The sequence below is a fragment of the Natator depressus genome, chromosome 4 (assembly GCF_965152275.1).
Source record: "Natator depressus isolate rNatDep1 chromosome 4, rNatDep2.hap1, whole genome shotgun sequence".
Classification (NCBI taxonomy): domain Eukaryota; kingdom Metazoa; phylum Chordata; order Testudines; family Cheloniidae; genus Natator; species Natator depressus.
In genome coordinates this window covers 120,867,561-120,888,777 of record NC_134237.1, presented here as the reverse complement: position 1 = coordinate 120,888,777, position 21,217 = coordinate 120,867,561, and the positions used below count along the sequence as shown (strand labels likewise).

Genomic DNA, 21,217 nt, shown 5'->3' with positions numbered 1-21,217 from the left:
GGCCTATTTATCATGAATATTTAAAGATCAATTAATTGCCAAAATCATGTTATCCCATCATACCATCCCCTCCATAAACTTACTGAGTTTAATCTTGAAGCCAAATAGGATGTTTGCGCCCACTGCTTCCCTTGGAAGGCTATTCCAGAACTTCACTCCTCTGATGGTGAGAAACCTTCATCTAATTTCAAGTCTAAACTTCCCGATGGCCAGTTTATATCCATTTGTTCTTGTGTCCACATTGGTACTGAGCTTAAATAATTCCTCTCCGATATTTATCCCTCTGATATATTTATAGAGAGCAATCCCCTCAACCTTCTTTTATTTAGGCTAAACAAGCCAAGCTCTTTGAGTCTCCCTTCATAAGGCAGGTTTTCCATTCCTCGGATCATCCGAGTAGCCCTTCTCTGTACCTGTTCCAGTTTGAATTCGTCCTCAAACGTGGGAGACCAGAACTGCACACAGTATTCTAAGTGAGGTCTTAGCAGTGCCTTATATAACGGTACTAACACCTCCTTATCTCTACTGGAAATACCTCGCCTAATGTATCCAAAGACCTCATTAGCTTTTTTCACAGCCATATCACATTGGCGGCTCATAGTTATCCTGTGGTCAACCAATACTCCAAGGTCCTTCTCCTCCTCCATTACTTCAAATTGATGCGTCCCCAGCTTATAACTAAAATTCTTGTTATTAGCAAAGCCCTCTAGTTCCTTGCTGATTCCTCCCATCTTCCACTCCCGTATGCTTTCTGCTTTTTTTTAATCCCTCTCTGAGATACTTGCTCATCCAGCTTGGTTAACAAAAACAGAAGACACTCATTCAGGTATCAGAAACCCTGCTTTAATTATTTCCCATTAAGCCTCACTTAGCAGTTGTTTAAAGATTTCATTCAGACAGGTCTAAAATTATTAGGCTCATCACAGGCTGGCATTGAACCAAATAACAGCACTTTCCACAATCTTAAATAATACAGTCCAAATTCTTTGGTATTGGTTGTAACTGTTAGAAAAAATCAGTTTTTGTGAGTCAAATGGAAATGGACAAAATGTTGTGGTGGCAGAGGGGGAGGGGAAGTATTTTTCAAGCTTTTGAAGGAATGTTATAAACTCTGGAGTGGTAAATAAAAATATGTAGAGAAAAAAATAGCCTTTTGGGGCGGGGGGGGGTCTGAATTTTTCACGTGGCCTATTCTTTGGGTCTGTGTTGTAAGTATTTGGCAATGGAAACTGGTGTATAGCTGTTTTTCTAAAAGGGACTGGCAGATGCTTCCTAGTTGCTTTTATTGGGAAGTCTGTGAGAAATGGAACACACTAGTTGAAGTGCATACTTCCACTTATGTGGCTAAAATGATTTTGAAAGGCCTAAGATACTGTCTGTCTTCCGAAGAGATCTGTTACTGTAGCCTTGTTAATGTTAGGGTTTGATCCTGTCTTTGTATACCAGTGTGTGTATTGCTGCATGTCCACTAAAAATCAGTTACTGCACAGATGTGAATGTTGTAGCTGATTTTAGATGTTGCGTGGCTGTGCATCCGCTTGGTTTGTGGGATTTTTTGTTTTGGTCAAACCTTGTTGTTCCAAGTGTTCTTATTTATATTTGTGTGTGTGTGTGTATGTGTGTTTCTGCTGCATCTGCTATTTTCAGTTAACCAAATATACAGTAATAAACTAGTGCTATCATCTGTTTGCACTTCCCATGCTGACTATGCTTCTTTTGCTTGTGTTTGGTGCTCCTTCTAGTGGGGGGCCAGGACAGGGACCGCCCCCGGGCCGGGACCCGTGCGTTGAACCTGCTGCCCCACCTCACGCAGGGGCACATTGGTTGACTGAGTGGGGCCGGGGAAAAAAAAGGATGGCCGGAATGCCGCCCCTGGAAATGTGCTGCCCCACGCATGTGCTTGCTTTGCTGGTGCCTAGAGCCAGTCCTGGCTGCTCCTCCCTTACATTAGGCTTCTGTTCAAGTCCTTCAGGTTCACATGTTTGCTTGGCTACTGGTTTCTCTCCCTATTTTCACATATACAGAATTAGTCTCTCACATGCTTTCTCATGTTTTTGACTTGAGCGTTTTTTCTCCCTTTCTGGTGGCTGAATCGCAAGGGGAATTTGTGCCTTAATTTCATTACTTATTGTAAAATATCAAAATCTTGCTGCTTCTCTGGTTGCCTGAAGTTGTGTTGTGAAGTCTAATCTCTTTAAAGATGGTGTATCTTTTTAGTTCATCTTGCTCTATCTTTCTATACCAGGCTCCATTTTGCAATACTGTTGCAATTAGCAGTCCATCCATTCAGTTTACTATGTGCGACGTTTGTGTGCTGAAAGCCAATCTTTTTGAGCTACAGTCTTCTCGTTTTACAGGTGAAATAGGTTCAGACCTGATCAATACTTGACCAGCAAGAAGGATGGATAAAAATCTATAGTTTTTTGGGGGGTTGGGGTTTTTTGAAAAATTAAAGTGTTTTTTAATTGGATTTTTTATTTTGTTTAAGTTATATTTTTTTACTTTTTAAAAATAAACCTGTTTAAAATGAAATCCGAATTTAATACAAAATATGTTGAGTCCTAAACGTGTTATAGTTTAGTTGTAAATGTGAAACATATTTATAAGAGAAGTTTATGTACCAAAGCATTTAAAGTTGTTTTGTTTAATAAAAATAAATTTATATGCTGTTTTGGGTCTAATTAAATTCCAGTTACCATCCTAATGCAGCTTGACGCAAATGAGCAAAAGGTTAATTATCTAGTAAATAAGCAATATATCATTCACCATTTCCTAGTATATTAATATAAAAATATACAGCCAATAAGAATCTGAAAATATTAAACTATATAATTGCTTCAATAAATGTATATAGTTATAGTAAACCTTCCTAGGTAGCAAAAAGATTTACCAAATCTAGTGCAAAAGCTTTATTTAGTTGGAAATCAACATGTTTGAATGGTTATATCAACCAACAAGAATTCACCTTTCTTTAGAAAATAACTGAAGTACAAATGGAAATGCTGATTAAAATTGATAATTTAAATAAAAATAAATAAAACCAAAACCACCCTCAAATAAAAACCACCCTCAAGATGCATGCAGTACTCCTCCATGATTTCATGGTCATGTTATTGTCTTTTGGCTTTTCTCTTTTCCCAAGCTCTCCAAATGGTTGTGTTTCCTCTTGTTGTTGTTGTATTAATTTAGATTGTAAATTCTGTGGAGTAGAAACTCATTTTGGTAAAGTGTCGTGTGCATTGATGGTGGGAGGGGGCTCCAGGCAGGGTGTTGGGGTGCAGGAGGGTGCTCTGGGCTGGGGCAGGGGGCTTCGGGCTGGGCAGGGAGTTGGGATGTGTTAGGGGGAGCGGGCTCTGGGCGGTGCTTATATCAGGCGGCTCCTGGGAAGCAGTGGCATGTCATCATCCCCCGTCTTAGGCGGAAGCGCGGCCAGGTGGCTCTGCGCGCTTCAGGTGCCTCCCCCGCAGCTCCCGTTGGCCACGGTTCCTGGCCAGTGGGAGCTGTGCAGTTGGCACTCAGGGTGGGGGCAGTGCACAGAGGCACCTTAGCTATCCCTCCACCTAAGAGCCAGAGAGACATGTCGCTACTTCCTGGGAGCTGCGCGGAGCCTGCCAGCCCCGCGCCAACCGGACTTTTAAGAGCTGCCAGGGTCCCTTTTCCACTGAATGTTCCGGTCGAAAACTGGACACCTGGCTACCCCCTAATCTTAATTGGTGTCCCTCAATAAGTCTAGAACTAAGAGAAACCGTTTCTGTGCTGTGTTTGAGCTTAACTTTTGAAACATTTAAATCTACATCCTTTTCCATTGTTATTCTTAGTATGTGCCTATTTCTAAACATCTTTAACAGAGCATCCAAACACATATTACGTATTTGCAAGCATTTTAATTCAATAGTTCATTATAACAAACCATTGTTTTGTGTTCCATCATGCCTTAATATTGAAATATGCAAATTAGCAAATTGTTATTTAATTGTTGTCCACCCGTAGGTTCCCTAAGTAGTGGTGGTGATCACTGCAGTAGCAAAGCCCTCTAGTTCTTCACTGGATGCACAACAGCTTCCATGTTAATCTTTGCTGAAACTTTTTGTGTGTGTACTTAATCAAGATACTAAAGGTAGTTCAGCCCTACAGATAGATCAATAGTTTCTAATGAATAAGAAATATAAAGTTAAAACTATGTACCACACTGTTCTTAGTTTCCATAAGACTGAAAATTTGCCTAGGAAGACATGTATGACAATTTCATAATTAAACTTTCAGTGCTTCCCAGCTGAGTCCTTTGGAGGAATCTCGGAAGAGCTGTACCATTGGAATGGCTGGAATGGTTTTGTCCCTTCTTTCAACGGCCTGGTTCCCACTGGATCTTTCTGCACATCAAGATGCTTTGATTTTGGCTGGAAACTTGCTTGCAGGTAGACAAAAATTGTTGGGCTGTGTCAGTGTGTGCTCAGTGTTATAATCTACATTATGTAGTCAGAATGCCCCATCATCATTTCACTCTAAGCGATAAAATACTTGCAAGCTTCAGAGCTGAAGAAATGCAGGGCAAAAAAAAAAAAAGTTGTTATACCCATGGGGTTTTGGATTATCTTTCAAGTCTAATGGTTTCTCCTTGTTGGCTGGTCATCTGATGCTCCTGCTAGATCTGTGGGCCTTCTCAAATTTTAATAATATTTGTACAGTTGGCTTTCCCTTTATATGGTAAGGATATTAAGTATCAGAGGATTAGCCATGTTAGTCTGTATCCACAAAAACAACAAGGAGTCTGTGGCACCTTAAAGACTAACAGATTTATTTGGGCATAAGGTTTCATGGGTAAAATACCCCACTTCTGTAATTTTCACTCCATGCATCTGAAGAGACAGGCATAAATATACTGGCACATGAAGAGAAGGGAGTTACTTTACAAGTGGAGAACCAGTGTTGACAAGGCCAATTCAGTCAGAGTGGATGTGGTTCACACCCACTAACTGAGGAGGAGGGGTCAATACTAAGAGAGGGAAAATTGCTTTTGTAGGGAGCCAGCCACTCCCAGTCCCTATTCAAGCCCAAATGAATGGTGTTAAGCTTGCAAATGAATTGTAGCTCTGCAGTTTCTCTTTGAAGTTCGTTTTTGAAGTTTTTTTGTTGAAGGATGGCTACTTTTAACTCTGTTGTTGAATGCCTAGGGAGACTGAAATATTCTCCTACTGGCTTTTGTATCTTTTATATGTTGTATGCCATATTCCTGATGTCTGATTTGTGTCAATTTATTCTTTTACGTAGAGACTGTCCGGTTAGGCCAATGTACATAGCAGAGGGGCATTGCTAGCACATGATGGCATATATCACATTAGTGGATGTGCAGGTGACTGAACCCCTGATGGTGTGGCTGATGTGGCTGGGTCCTGTGATGGTGTCACTAGAGTAGATATGGGGACAGGGTTTGTTCCAGGGATTGGTTCCTGGGTTAGTCTTTCCGTGGTATGGTGTGTAGTTGCTGGTGAGTATTTGCTTCAGGTTGGGGGGCTGTCTGTAAGTGAGGACTGGCCTGCCTCCCAAGGTCTGTGAGAGTAAGGGATCGTTTTCCAGGATAGGCTGTCGATCACTGATGATGTGCTGGAGAGGTTTTAGCTGGGGGCTGTACGTGATGGCCAGTGGTGTTCTGTTGTTTTCCTTGTTGGGCTTGTCCTGTAGTAGGTGATTTCTCGGTATCTATCGCGCTCTGTCAATCTGTTTCCTCACTTCCTCACATGGGTATTGTAGTTTTAAGAATGCTTGATAGAGATCTTGTAGGTGTTTGTCTTTGAGGGATTGGAGCAAATTCGGTTGTATCTTAAGGCTTGGCTGTAGACAGTGGATTATGTGATGTGTCCTGGGTGGAAGCTGGAGGCATGTAGGTAAGTATAGTGTGACAGATTTATGTTACCAATCTGCCTGAGGCGTCAGATGATCAGGCTGAGGCCACAGGATCATTAGGAGAGGAGATGAAGGAGCACACCAAGTGACTAAGTTTTAAAGCTTTATTAATAAAATAACAATGGTCAGTGCTGGATCCACCCCCACGTCACTCGGAGGAAGGAAAAAAGCATTAGTGCCCGAGCCCTAACCCACTTTCATATTCACAAACACACAACCCAAGGCTGGCCAAGCCTGGGTGTAACGTAAGAAGAAGAGGGGGAAGGGTAGACGAGAGTTCTGTCCTGTGCACAGGCCATCCAGGGTCTGCTGTTAGTGTCTGACTTGCTTTGGTTCTTGAGAGGATTTTTAAGTCCTGGGTTCTTCTGGGGCATTTTGTTCAGGGACCTCTGTCCACCGTACTGTTTGTACCAGTCCAAACTGGCTTTCTGTGGCTTCCTCAGCCTTCCCAAAACACACCAGCTTCAGGGATGTGAAACAGTTAGTTTTTCCCCTTGCTGGCCTTCACCGTCTCCCTAGTTTTTGCAATCCCCTGCAGTCTTGTTCAGTTTACTTCTCTTTTCTCACGGCTGGTTGGGGTTGGAATCCAGGCTCCCGTTTTTCTTGGCATCAGAGTGTCTGCTTGTGTGCATTGGCCTTGGGTGGCTGGAGTCAGCTTCCTATCTTTGGACCAAGCTAGATCGTCAAGTTAACCCGTTCCTTTCTCCCTTCCTCCCCCTTTGGCCTCTAGCAACCTGCAAAGGAATCTTTCGCTCCACACTCACACCTTCAACCCCTCCCAAAATCCTTTCCCATGCATATGCATATATAGGCGTTAGCAATATACAATGCTGGTGCTTACCCAGAGGACCCCCTGAGGGGCAATTTTACTGTGACTGGGACATTCCCATGGGGCAGTTTTACCGTGAGAATAGCGATCAGTATGTTTCCAGAATAGGCTGATGTTTGTGACCATCGCTTATTTGCACTGTAGTGTCCAGGAAATGGATCTCTTGTGTGGACTGGTCCAGGTTGAGGTTGATGGTGAGGTGGAAATTGTTGAAATCCAGGTGGAATTCTTCAAGGGCCTCCTTCCTGTGGATCCATATGATGAAGATGTCGTCAGTGTAGAGCAAGTTGAGGAGGGGCACTAGGGGACGAGAGCTGAGGAAGCGTTGTTCTAAATCAGCCATAAAAATGTTGGTGTACTGTGAGGCCATGCAGGTACCCATAGTAGTGATACTGACTTGAAGGTATAAGTTGTCCCCAAATCTGAAATGGTTGTGGGTGAGGACAATGTCACAAAGCTGAGCCACTGGGTGTGCCATGGCCTCATCGGGGATACTATTTCTGACTGTTTGTAGTCCATCCTCGTGTCGAATATAGGTGTAAAGAGCTTCTACATCCATGGTGGCCAGGATGGTGTTTTCAGGAAGATCACCAATGCATTGTAGTTTCCTCAGGAAGTCGGTGGTGTTTCAAAGATAGGTAGGAGTGCTGGTAGTGTGCGGTCTGAGGAGAGAGTCCAAATAGTCACATAATCCTGCTGTAAGAGTGCCAATGCCTGAGATGATGGAGCGTCCAGGATTTCCAGGTTTATGGATCTTGGGAAGCCGATAGAATACCCCTGGTCGGGTCTCTAGGGGGGTGTGTCTGTGTAGATTTGTTCCTGTGCTATAGCGGGGAGTTTCTTTTGGTACTCCTCAGTGGGATCGGAGGATAGTCGCCTGTAGAATGTGATGTTAGAGAGTTGCCTAGCAGCCTCCTGTTCATATTGGCCAAACCGGACAGTCTCTACATAAAAGGACACTAATCAGACGTCAGGAATGGTAACATACAACAGCCAGTAGGAGAACACTTCAGTCTCCCTGGAAGTTCAATAACAGATTTAAAAGTAACCATCCTTCAACAAGAAAACTTGAAAAACAGATTTCGAAGAGAAACTGCAGAGCTACAATTCATTGCAAACTTAACACCATTCATTTGGGCTTGAATTGAGACTGGGAGTGGCTGGCTCCCTACAAAAGCTCCCTCTCTCTCTCTCAATATTGACCCCTCCTCATCAATTATGGGGAGTGGACCACATCCACTCTGACTAAATTGGCCTTGTCAACACTGGTTCTCCACTTGTAAAGTAACTCCCTTCTCTTCTTGTGCCTATGTCTGTAATTTTCACTCCATGCATCTGAAGAAGTGAGGTTTTTTACCCACGAAAGCTTATGCCCAAATAAATCTGGTAAGGATATTGTCCGTCTTCCCAAGACCACTTTACAGCGCTCTACAGGATGACTACCAGATGCCTTTTGGAGTCGGTCCTGCTGGATTTTAATTGGCTAAAGGATCCACTGTTAACACAAGGCACAATCCTCTCTCTTGACATCAGGCCAATAGGTTACTAGCCAACACATGACTTTAGCGAAAACCTAAACCAAGGCCTTTCGCGTGGTAATAATAACTGTAGTTTTAAGGCTGGAATAGTCACATAAAGCCCAGGTTTCCACCTGGTCTGTGCTTTTTGAACCTTTTGAGATCTCTCCATTTTTAAATAACAGTGAGGAGAAGGGATCTGTGTGTGGAATGGCCCATATAGGATCTGTAGGTAGCAGAACATATTTCTCAAGTTACTTTTAGATTTCTTTAGGCTCAGACTTCATGCCTAAAACAACTTGGTTTTGATACTTGACTTATTAATGCATATTGTGTGCATGTAGCTATATACTACTACTGTCTGTATAGACATAAGACATAATGTGTGGGTATATATATTTACAATTCAAATAAAATGTAATTTTATTTAAAGTAGTGTGGAGAAAGTGTGTGCAAGCATCTTATCTCTAAACTGTTTAAGATTTTATTTTTCCTTGTCTTGTAATCTCTGCTCATATGGAGAATATAATTGACTTAAAGATGCAACTTTTAAAATAGTTTCTGCTAACATTTCTTAAATACCAGTTTTCTTAAATAATGGGCTTGTTATTTCAGCAAGTGCCCCCAAATCTTTGAAAACCCCCTGGACTACTGAAGAAGATATGAATCCAGGTGCTGCTAAACAAGAGGAGCCATGGCCAGCTTTGGCTGACCGAACTCTTGTTAGTTTGGTAGAACAACTCTTTTCTCATTTGCTGAAGACCATTAATATTTGTGCTCATGTGGTGGATGATGTTGCTCCTGGCCCAGCTATAAAGGTATGATTTTTATTACGTTTTATGACTCCAAAATGCTTGTGATATAAAGAGCTGTTGTTGAGTTGTGCACCTTGTTGGAGATGATTTAGACAGCCAGATATATTTATTTTGGTGGGGTGTTCAGGGATGAGGGTGGGTGTATATGAGGAAAGCTAGTGATGTTAAAGAGGCACTAACAGTTGTCTTCTGATTACAGTTTTTTGTTGAACTCCATTGTTCTAAGTTTCAACCTTTTTATAAGATATTATCTTTCTCTCTCAGATATTTTTCCTTGTAGCAAATATCCCGCCAGCTCTAGCCTTTGTTTCATAGGGTTAAGAATGTGTTGGTCTTCTTCAGTCACTGAGAGTTAGTTTGCACTGTGATCAGATGAGCGATTGCAGCATGGCCTGGCATACCTACACTATTATTAATCTAGCTAGTACAGCTAAAAATAGCAGTGAAGACGTGGCAGCGTGGACCTCAGTGAGGGTTAGCAACACGAGTAAGTGGCCAGCGTCTCATGCTGCCTTTTCTTCACTCCGATTTTTAGCCATGCTAACTAGCACGGATATGCCATCCCATGCTGCCACCAGACCTCCAAGTGCAGGGTGGATGTATCCTGAGTGGTAGCATCATTATTGCTGCTATTGCAGCTCTCCAGAGGGTTTATTAATATTTATCCCTTCTGTCTCATTTATCAATAACCATAACATTTTAATGCCTCCCAAGAATATAGAAATAACAACCTTCTTTCTTCCTGCATGAGAAATAGTTTGATTAGTTAACACGGTTTTAAAATTTATTTTTATTTGCTTATTGGAAGAACTGACTGAGGATGTGAAGGCAAAGAAACAAGTTTTGCATTTAGTTTAGAAAATATTGAAGTACATGGTCATTCCTACCTCTGGGGGAGCAAGTTTATTTTCTGTCTACTGCATTCATGAGCCTCCCCCTTGTTGGTGGACAGTTTCATTTTTCTTGTAGAATTTAGCTCTCATGGAGTTAGGTCATGGTCATGGAAGGAGAGATGATCTCTCAAGTCACCAAGGTTAATCCCATGGAAGACTTTGAGCATCAGAGCAGAAACCTTGACCTATACTCTGTACTATGGAGGAGCCAGTAGAGAGTTCAAAGCACTGGGGTCATGCACTTATGGTAAATTGTTGCCAAGTGCTACTTTCAGTCTGGTTGGCTGGCTTGTTATGTAGCCCCAAACACATTTTAAATTGAAAGAGGCTGTTTTTAGTGTTCGGATGTACAGTGGGAGGTTTGTTTTATAGAATGTAGCTTGAAAGGTATTGCTCGCCACGTTTTTTTAATGTAGACTAAATTCTGAGACTTAACTACATAATGTCCATTAAGGGTGTCAGGCTGCTAAGGATATAGTAGAATGCTTTTGCTATTCTTTTACCTGTTTTGAACCCAAAGAAAGTTAGTAATAAAACTTAATCTGTGTCCTTGGTCTCTGTAGTTCTTATGCTCAAATTGAGACTTAAAATATTACTATATTCTCCTCTCCTCTCCAACACAATTGCATCCTGGCCGCCTGTCACCGTGCCTCAGGGGGTCACAGCTGAGAATACCAGATTCTGGACAAACTGCTGAGAAACGGGGAAGACCCACCCCAAACTGATGATTATTCTTCCATAAGATATATCAAGCCAGTAACAAAAGCAAACTTCTGTCTCACCATACCAGTTAACAAGAAGTCAGAAATGCAGTGTCCTTAGGCATTCCAGCACTTATTTTACCACCCAGACACTAGGCTATATGAAGAGTGGTTATCTAAAACCAATTTAATCAAACAAGGGGTTCTTCTAATTCCAAGAGATCAGCCACATAGCCAGGTAAATGTATAACTCAGGTCTTACCCAATAATCACTTTGTTTCCAATCTTTTAGTATCTAATATCTAAAGGTTTATAAGAGAAAAGGAATCAAATACAAAAATTTTGCAGTGGTTGTACGTATCAGGTTTGAAGCAGTGATGGAATAAATTGCTGGTTTGTAAAGTCTCTGGTAGCTTCCAAAAGATTGGAAGGTCTCCAGTCCATTGGTTATAATGCTTCTGTTAGTGTAAGTTCATAGTCCAGAGTTCAGAGCAGGAAAGAGGCAAAATGCTCTTCCAGGGTTTTTTATACATCCTCCCATGTGGAATGGACGCTCTCAGTCTTCATTTGTGGAAAAGTACAGGCACAAGATAGAGTCCAGGGTCACATGAGCTAATCACATGCCCTTGCATGCTTTGATGAGTCACAGAAGTAGCCATTATGCATATTCTGGCTAAAAGGTCCTCAGGCAAGCCAGTTGGATGAGGATAAACTTTTATGACCCATTGTGTTAGTTGATGGGCCATCAACTTGAATGGTCAATTCAGTGTGCTAGCTAGACTGGATGTAAACTACCTGATGGGTGTTAATCCAGGAACGCAAACACTTGAAATACAGGTGTATAGTCAATATTCATAACTTTAGATACAAAGATGATACATGCATACAAACAGGATAATCATATTTGATAGATTGTAACTTTTCCATTGATACCTTACATGACATACTTTGTATAATATTTGTTGCAATTATATAACAATGGTAGCAACAAGAATCATACAGCTTCACATCCCCAAACTAATAAGATTAGGTGCAACCATTGTTGAAAAAGGCAGGTGTAATTAAATGTGTGTATCCCTATAAATGTATTCTATGTTTAGTTGAAAGAAAAAGTGCTGATATTTAAGCTGTCACACTGTTTCAAACGTTGTTATTTCAGGCAACATTACCTTCTCTCTCAAACCCACCTTCTCTAAGTCCAATTCGTCGGAAAGGGAAAGAGAGAGAACCTGTGGAACAAACATCTGTACCAATGAGCCCTAAAAAGGGTAGTGAAACTAATCCAGGTAAGGAGATATTGTGTGTACGTACGTACATGGTGTATTGGGAAGAAATACTGATTTGCATAATTCACTTTACTGTGAAGTTCCAATGTTAATTCTGAAGAAGGTTGCGTATAGTCAGAAGAAGGTCAAATTATTCTCAGTACTAAATCTTGAGTGGCAATACTTTTTCATAAAGAACCCATGAACTCTTTGGTAGCAGTATGGATTTGTGCCTCTTGCTGTTACAATCATGCTTTCAAATCCCATAAACTGGTGACTAAAACCAAAAATAGTTTGTATATATGCTTTGCAAATGGAAGCTGTGCTCCTATTCAGAGCACTGAGTGGGTGATTCTGGAAAGCAAAAATCTAAATACTGAAAATATAAGAGCTTGCAGGTTTTTCTGTAGCTATTGCGGAAATAGGCAGGAGTAAAAGGAGAAAAAGTTAATTCTGCTTTAAAATAATTCTTGGGAACTTCAGAAATGAGTTCTGTATGGGTTAGCTGTCTTATTTTGTAGCTGATTTGCATAGAATGTACTGTTATATAATACTGTAAATGCCGGTCCCCTGAGTCATTCTATGAGCTTAAACACAGTTCTGATCTTATCATTCAAATATATATGTTGACTCATATTACAGTGCATTTCAAAGTGGTTAAATTAAATATTCAGGAACACCATGGAAAATAGTTAATGTGCTAATTGATCAGGATTATTTTTCTCTTTTCATAAGCTACTAGGCAAACCGATACTTCAGGGCCTGCTCCAACAAGCAAATCGTCGTCACTGGGCAGTTTCTATCATCTTCCATCGTATCTCAAGTTATATGATGTCTTGAAAGCTACCCATGCTAACTATAAGGTACAATACCATGTCCTTCAGGTGAAATACAAGAAAACTCTTTTCTGCTAGTGTTACACTCCCCGTGTTGTAAGTTTCATTCTGCTTTGAGTGCCTGTCCATATTGTCCACTGTGAATTTGCCCTAAGAACTGAAATTCATATTCTTTTGGCCAGCAGTATCCTTTGTGGCAATACTGGCACCCTCAGGGTCTTTGTCCCTCCAACCTGAAGGCATATAAAGGGTGGGCCAACCCCAGCCATCCCTCGATTCCTTCTCAGTGTCCGTGGCTAGTAGTTGGAACTTGCAGTGTCTACACTTCTCGCTCACTGTGTAGCCTGTCCATTGTGTAGTAAATAGATACACACTTAGCAGTTCTTATGCTCAAATAAATGTGTTAGTCTGTAAGGTGCCACAAGTACTCCTTTTCTTTTTGCGTATACGGACTAACACAGCTGCTACTCAGAAACCTGTCATTTTTGGTAGTGTTTCCTTTCCTCATTTGAGGAGATAAAACTTTCCTTTGCCTGTAGGACTTTCCCAGTACCTGGTCCAGCCATTATGATTGAACACAAATTTCTAGGCTTTAAAAGTTTCCTTGCATGCGAGGCGGTAGTTCCCCCTAATGATGGGCACACATGGTGCTTAATGTTCCTTGGTAAGGGGTACATACTATGTACTATTGTAAATCATTTTCAAAGAACTCAAAAGGCAAGAATCCCACCTGAAATAGCTTCTAAATAGACATTGAGGCATCCTTCTTCATATCCTGCAATGGCTAGGGCTGAAAATCTTGAGCAATCGTCCTCAGTGCTTCCACCAGCTCCTGTGCTCACAGATCTGAAATGGGCACCTCTAAAAATTCATCCTCCTCAACTGGTAAAACCTTTGGGGCTGGGGGAAGAAAAGAGTACAGAGCCTCTAAGGGAAAGAGATGTAGGTCTCCTTCACCAGGTCCTACTCCAAGAAGCCAGAAATCCTCTCAAATTGCCTTTGAAAAGAGTAGTTCAATGCCCCAGAAGGGTCCCTCTAGCACTCACTAAGTCACCAGGCACTGTGTTCAAGGACTGGCCTCTTTGGTACCTTGGAAATTGCCCAATACTGACACCTTGGTACCAATATAGCCAGTAACAACGACTATGGTTCTGATGCCCTCCATTTGCTTGCCTCCAGCACTGGCACCCTCAGTACTGAAACCCTACATGGTGTAAAGGATTCCCGTGGTACTGGACTCAGCGCTGTTTGGCGTGAAAGTACCTTTACCAGTTCTGAGAGCATTAGCAGTACCAATTGGGATATGGCCTGAGTGCTTGTCTCTACAGTGAGTTAGTGAGCATCAAGCTGGGATGCAAATCTGCAGAGATCCAGTGTGCCACTCACTAACTGTCCATACAGAGCCTTTTGCTGTGCACTAAAATTTCCTAAGTGTGCTTTGACTTTCTGTAATAAGTTTGACCCAGTAGGGAACTTCTAGTGTGCAGCAGCAGGGTCCACACACAGTTTCTGTGCAGCACATTGCAGTGCTATAGGTTAATATTGAAGCTTGCTCTTTACTAAATGATTGTATATACAAGTCATGAGTGTGTTCCCCTTATTCTGTCTGGTACTTCTCTCTCTTTGCAAGAGGAATACTCCTCTTCTGGCTCAGATAATAGCAGGGAGGTGTCACCGGTGCATTCCCTGAGGTCTAGGTATTCAGATCCATACACCTTAGAGAGGGAGTTGAGGGCTCATTTTTATTACCCCAGACATAGAGCTCTGAGACCTACTCCTTGGTATTTGCCCCCATGACCCTTGCATCATATAGGCACCATGGGAATTACATCAGGCCAGAAGACCAGGTCTGTAAGCCAGTCCACAAAGGGACATTACAGTCAACTCAAACTGCAGCTCTTTCAAGAACAACAATCGGGCCTCTGATGAGGACTTAGAGGTGGAGGTCTATTCTATCCCAGCACCCATTTTTTCTTTCTCTAACTTCCACCTGACTATCTAATAACTTTGCTGGGTTAAAACCTTTACTCTTCTAACTATTTTGACCAGGTTACACTGGATCTTCAGAACAACATCGAAAAATTTGGAGGTTTCCTGCGATCTGCTCTGGATGTCCTCTCTCAAATTTTGGAACTTGCAACTCTTCAAGACATTGGAAAGGTGTGTTGCTTTATTTAATATAATGTGAAATGAGCCATATTTATAACGTGCATAGGGAAGCAAGTATTTAACGAAATTTTAGTTCATCCTTCCAGTATTAGTGCTTGGAAAGGCTGACAGATCTTGGAGACAATGACAAAATATTGGGTTGCATAGTAAGTGAACTTTAAAGCCTGGGTGTCATATCTTCTTTTTTCATATGGCATTTGAAAAGCAATGTGCTGGGATTATAATTGAATTTTAAGATTTGAAAGGCATTCTAATCCTTCTGGGGCAGCTAGATGGATCCCCCCTTGTGCAACCAGTGTAAGCATGAATGGGACAGTTGTCCATGATGAGTTGTGTGATTTGTACCTCACCACAGTCAGAATTTGGTGATTCTTTCATTTTTGATTTGTGGAGAAAATATCCACACTTAACTAATTAAAACATCATCAGTAGGTTTACTGTGTAAAGTTAACTACTGAAAAGCTGAATAATTTTGCATAATTTAAGATACAGGGCTTTCATTTTTCAAGAAAGTTAGAGATCTTTGAGTCTTACTCTTATTATAGTCACATAATTACACTATATTTATATTAAATGAAGAAAATAATCAGGTTTTGCTCTTTTTTTTCCCCCGAGTTTGATATTTTCAGATCTTAATTTAACTGGGCTGTTCAACTTGGTGGTCTTTGACATACCTTAAAAAGTTTGTATGCAAGTGTAGATTTAAATTGTAACTTTCTGGGTTTCTTTCTGGTACATATTTCTGGTTTTAAAGCCTACAGTTTTGCATTTTTTTTTTGTCTGAGAAATATGTAATAATAGCTTCTCTTTTACTTCATGAAGAAATTTTGATTAAATGACTGTTAAACTTGTGTCTAGTGCGTTGAAGAGATTTTGGGATATCTGAAATCCTGTTTCAATAGAGAACCAATGATGGCAACAGTTTGTGTACAGCAGGTAAGGAAGTAACTTTTGTTTGTATTTGGGGGGGTGGCAGTGTTAGCACTGAGTTAGCACAACTATTCTCATTCTGAAGGAAGGGAGTGTAGGGGAAGGGAGCTTCATCTAAGAAACAACCTTGTAGTGGCCAGGGAGGATAGAATAGATAAATTCTTTTAGGTCACTTTAAATCACTTGTGTGATTTGTTCTGGAACCCCTTGTGCCATCTGAATAATTTCTCTTGACACACTAACCCTTATTAAAGGAACTTTATTATTAAGTGTCAGGAGACAAATTATTCCAGTTATCTGGTTACAGAGTGCATTTAAGAGAGGGTAGGAAGCAGAGTTTAAAGGACTGGTAGGGAGTTGAGAGATCTGGGTATTATTCTTGATTTTCCCATAGATTTCTTATGTGACCTCTGGGATACTTAATATGCCTGTTCTCATCCTCCCTCTTCCCCCCTGACCTGATGAGCCTCCCATTGAGGTGGTGAGGCTTAATTCATTGAGGTTCATAAATTATTTGATTCTTGAATTAAAGGTGCAATAGAATCACAGTATTATTTTTATATAATTCTTAATTTTATGGGTTTCTTTTATCCCTCAGCATAATGAGTTTCTGGCAGTTTATTGCTGAGGTTTATCTAGCACCTATTTTAGGCTCTAATTTAAAAAAAATACAGAAGTAAACTAACTATTTTACTGTAAAGTTAATCAAATACTTAATTACAAAATTAGTACGTTTTTAGAGTACCCTACTAAACACAAAGACTTCCAACTATACCCACTCTTCATGGATTCATTAGTGTTGTCTATGATGTCCTAGCATGACCTAGTAGGTAGGCACAAGTCAAATATGCATGCTCCCTATAACATTTCTTTGTAAAGGCTACCACAAGGAAAACTCTAGTTATGACTTTGGTAGTAGATGACCTGGGCCATATAGGAACCAGTGATGGGATTGAAAGATAAAAAACAGGTGAAAACACAAAAAATAATTTATAAATATATATTAAAAAAAATAAATTATAGACAGTAGTCTTCATCAGAACCAAATTCAGTGCAAGTGATCAAGTTTCTTCTCAAATTTGCTTGCTTTCATGGTTGGCTTAGTTCCAACAGCAAATAAAGAAGCTTCTTATTCAAGGTAAACAACAAGCCATAAAATTCCATTCATATTTAAGTAAAAGCTTATTAAGAGGTATTTTAAAAATGTAGAAACAAAATCCAGTTTTCATAGGATGGCATACCAGACTGATTACATATAGACATTTGGGGTGGACTCGCATAGTTGAGTATTTTGTGCTGGTAGCTTGTAATTCAGCCAGGGTAAGATACAGTATGAAGCTGCACTGTCCCAGGAGCAAGGCTGGGACGGAGTCTCTCCCAGTTCAGTCCTTCCTCTTCCCCCTTTGCTGAATGGGGGGAAGTATGCTGCGCCATCTCTTTTTTTCCCATGCTGCACTGGCACTATAAAGCTTTCTCTAGTACTGAAAGATTGAGTCAGTCTGGGATCTTATCTTAAGCAATGGCTTGTTCCAGCCTTGGAAGACTGAGCTTAGTTTGGAAGCCTGTCAGAGGGCTGTACCAGCCTGAAAAGATTTTGTTTAGCTTGGACAAAATATTGCTTTAATTCCAAGGGTGGGGCTTGCTTTAGCAGGTCACTATATTATTTTGAAGATGCCATGGGAATTTTTGTAACTTATGCCCATATCTATGGGAACTAAAAGTGTTTAGTGTATTTTTTCTTTATTTTTAAGGCTCCTGAGTTTATGAAGGGGAAAGAACCAGAAATAGTATTTGAGTCCATGATGCACAGTTGGCACGTTAGACTACCATGTGACAGCCTCATTCATAAAATGCTTTTTGGGAGGGTGGGGATTCAAGTCATGTTGTTTCAGAAATGTTCATTTTTTTCACATCTTTCCTTAGTTGCTGAAGACTTTATTTGGAACAAACTTGGCATCTCAATATGATGGCTTATCATCAAACCCCAGCAAATCTCAAGGCAAAGCCCAGCGTTTAGGCTCTTCTAATTTGAGGCCTGGTCTTTATCATTACTGCTTCATGGCCCCTTATACGCACTTTACACAGGCACTTGCTGATGCGAGTCTAAGGAACATGGTACAGGCAGAGCAGGAACATGATGCTTCAGGGTAACTGTTACTGTTTTTCATGTGTATGTGGTATAGTGTGTTAACTTTCATCAGACTAATCAAAACATTCTAGCTGAAAACAATAAATCATAACATCATTAAAAGTACTGAACAGTGCTGTTGTGAAGTTTTAAATTATTGAAGTCTCTTACATATTGAAATTATAATATATTGTTGTCAATAGCAGGAATTTTTTTTTATAGTCTTTTGAAATAACATATTTTATCTTGCCTTTACTAATTTGCTCTCTGGGACCATACTATATTGTGGATAGAACAAACGTGCTTCACAAAGCAAAGCGGAAAATAAATTTAATGCAAAAATACAGCCTTTGTATATATCTATATTTAGAAGAAAATGTTAAGTTTATATATGTGCTATTTAATAAATATTAATATTAATACTGGTGTGTTAAACTCTCTTTATTTTTCACTAATTGGCATTCGTGTTGAGAGTCTTGAGAGGCAAAGGAATGGAGACTAAATTCTCCTCTCAAGCCTGCAGTTAGTCAGTCTACAAATATATTAGTAGGACAATGTGCGGAAGTTTGCATTGTTTCTACCCTTGGTGTACAGTAGATGTTCCAGTGAATTTGTACTCTCCAATTATCTGGTTACTAAAATACTTGAAGCGAAGTAAATTTTTACTTTCTAATTTTCTCTTAGCTTACTAAAATACTGGAAGCAATCAAGCCCTATCACAAAGCTAATGTTAGATAAATAAAATATTAGTAGGGAGTGTGCATGTAAGAATTTTCTCAAATGTATTCCTTTGTTTTAATTTTTTTATTTTGACAGATGGTTTGATGTGCTGCAGAAAGTTTCTACGCAACTGAAAACTAGCCTTACAAGTGTAACAAAACATCGTGCTGACAAGGTATTTAAAATACGTTCTTAAAGAAAGAGTAAAATAAAAGGAGGGGAAAGATTTATCTTTTTATCCACATGAAGCTGTATTTTTAACAATTTGGTTTTGAACTGGAATCTCGTATAGACAATATGTGGCTTTAAACTGTTCTTTCTTTTTCATAGAATGCTATTCACAATCACATTCGCTTGTTTGAACCCCTTGTTATAAAAGCTTTAAAGCAATACACTACAACAACGTCGGTACAACTACAGAGGCAGGTTTTAGATCTACTAGCCCAGCTGGTTCAGCTACGGGTTAACTACTGTCTTCTAGATTCGGATCAGGTTAGTCACACTGTATTCTCATTTTGGTCAGTTTATAGCAGATTCGAGAACTCTAGTTCTGAGAGGGACGCTGCCAAGCTAAAAGATTTTATTGTAAAAATAATTACCTTCCTTGTCCTACTAATAGCACCGTAAATGAGAACTGTGATTTAAAATTGAAATTACAGAAATTGTATTTCACTCTTCAGGGCTATGAAGATCATGATCATTTCTAGTTAGGTTCATATTTTTTGGTTGTCATGCGCTATGTAGCATATGGGTGAATGTATAAATCCGCAAAACCATTCATTTAGAAATAATAATTTCTAAATTATCAAAACTTCGTTTGGAAATGTAACAGCCTATCTCACTGCCAAACCATTTTATTACAATGAAGATTATTAAACAGGAATATGTTATAATTACAAGTAGGGAAAAGGTGGTTGGTTGTCAGAATCATTCTGATTACTACTTAATCAAAGTAGGCAAAGATAGAGATCTTAATTTTATATTCCCAGTATGTGACATTGCGAGAATAGATTAAATTGTAGATTGTCTGGCTGGCTGCCATTTGCATACATTATCAACTTGAGAATTTTCTCCAAAGCATACTTAATGAGGATCTGGGGACATGAATCTGCAAGTTTTATACCCACTAGCAGTTATTAATCACCATCTAACTCAGTGGTTCTCAAACTTTTGTACTGGTGACCCCTTTCACATAGTAAGCCTCTGAGTGTGACCCCCCCCCCCCTTATAAATTAAAAACACTTTTAAAATATATTTAGCACTATTATAAATGCTGGAGGAAAAGCGGGGTTTGGGGTGGAGGCTGACAGTTCGCAACCCCTCATGTAATAACCTTGCGACCCCAAGTTTGAGAACCCCTGATCTATCTTGTACACTGAATAAGTAGGGATCCTCTGGAAATAAAATTACTCTGGATTCTCATTGGTGTAAAGATGCATTTGCCCCTTTGAGTAAGGATATTTTCAGTTTTCAAAGGTTACTTCAAGCTTTCTGATGTCTCTGGGGTTCCTCATATGAGAATAGGGCAAGGTAGAGCACTGATAGCGGAGGTGGGGGGTGGGTGGGCTGGGGGAGTTGCCCATCCTATGGTGAGGGGTTCCCCTAGGCTTCTCCTAGTGTAGTGGGTTGCAGTAGCACCCAGATAGGGCCAAATGCTGGGCACGGGGAGATGTCGGCCCTATGCCAAGGAGCACCGGATGCAAGTTGGGCTCCTGCTCCATGACTTGGGCTCCTTGGCACTAGTGTAATACAAATAATAATAAAAAAAAATCACATGATCATATACTTTGATGTAGTACATAGTGTATAAAGTACTAGGGGGCATTTTGGCATTTGCTGATATTTGCATGCTTTGCTTTGCAACCTTCATGGTCTTTTAACATACCTTATCAAATTATTTTTTCTGTGTTAATTAAAGCACAGATGTTTCTGGTACTGACTGGTCCATAGGGGAGACTGTCCCAAGGAATTTAGACTTTAAATATTATGGCTATTAGTAAGTACCATAGCATGGCTACATGGCAATACATCTAACTGGTTTCAAGACTGAGCTTTATGGAGAATATGGTATGGTGAGATTGCCTACTATGGCATGTGGCCCATCTGTAACTGCTAGTAGCAAAATATCTCCAGCTGCTGTTCTGCCAAATGGCCGGGGCTCTGAGTTACTACAGTGAATTCTTTCCCAGGTGTCTGACAGGTGGGTCTCACTGATTGCCATATGTGAGGTCGGGAAGGAATTTTTCCCCAGGTCAGACTGGCAAAGACCTTCGGAGTTTTCACCTTCCTCTGCTGTGTGGGGCATGGGTTACTTGCTGGTTTGAACTAGAGTAAATGGTGGATTCTCTGTATCTTTATGTCTTTAAATCATGATTTGAGAATGTCTGTCAGTAACTGACCCCGAGGTTATGGATTACAGGAGTGGGTGGGAGAGATGCTGTAGCCTGCGATGTTCAGGAAGTCAGACTAGTTGATCACAATGGTCCCTGCTGGTCTTAAAGTCTGAGTCTGTG

At 40.4% G+C, this 21,217-nt stretch overlaps 1 protein-coding gene across 1 annotated transcript in view; it reads left to right on the top strand.

Moving 5' to 3' along the window:
- The window catches only part of HTT (huntingtin), a 181,156-nt gene that overhangs the window by 71,239 nt on the left and 88,700 nt on the right, over positions 1-21,217 (top strand). Inside the window, exons 25-33 of the mRNA XM_074951777.1 lie at positions 4,264-4,415; positions 8,863-9,065; positions 11,816-11,942; positions 12,657-12,784; positions 14,807-14,917; positions 15,785-15,862; positions 17,780-18,003; positions 18,801-18,879; positions 19,035-19,196. Coding sequence (XP_074807878.1) covers positions 4,264-4,415; positions 8,863-9,065; positions 11,816-11,942; positions 12,657-12,784; positions 14,807-14,917; positions 15,785-15,862; positions 17,780-18,003; positions 18,801-18,879; positions 19,035-19,196 — 1,264 coding nt within the window. The remainder of the gene's footprint in view (positions 1-4,263; positions 4,416-8,862; positions 9,066-11,815; positions 11,943-12,656; positions 12,785-14,806; positions 14,918-15,784; positions 15,863-17,779; positions 18,004-18,800; positions 18,880-19,034; positions 19,197-21,217) is intronic.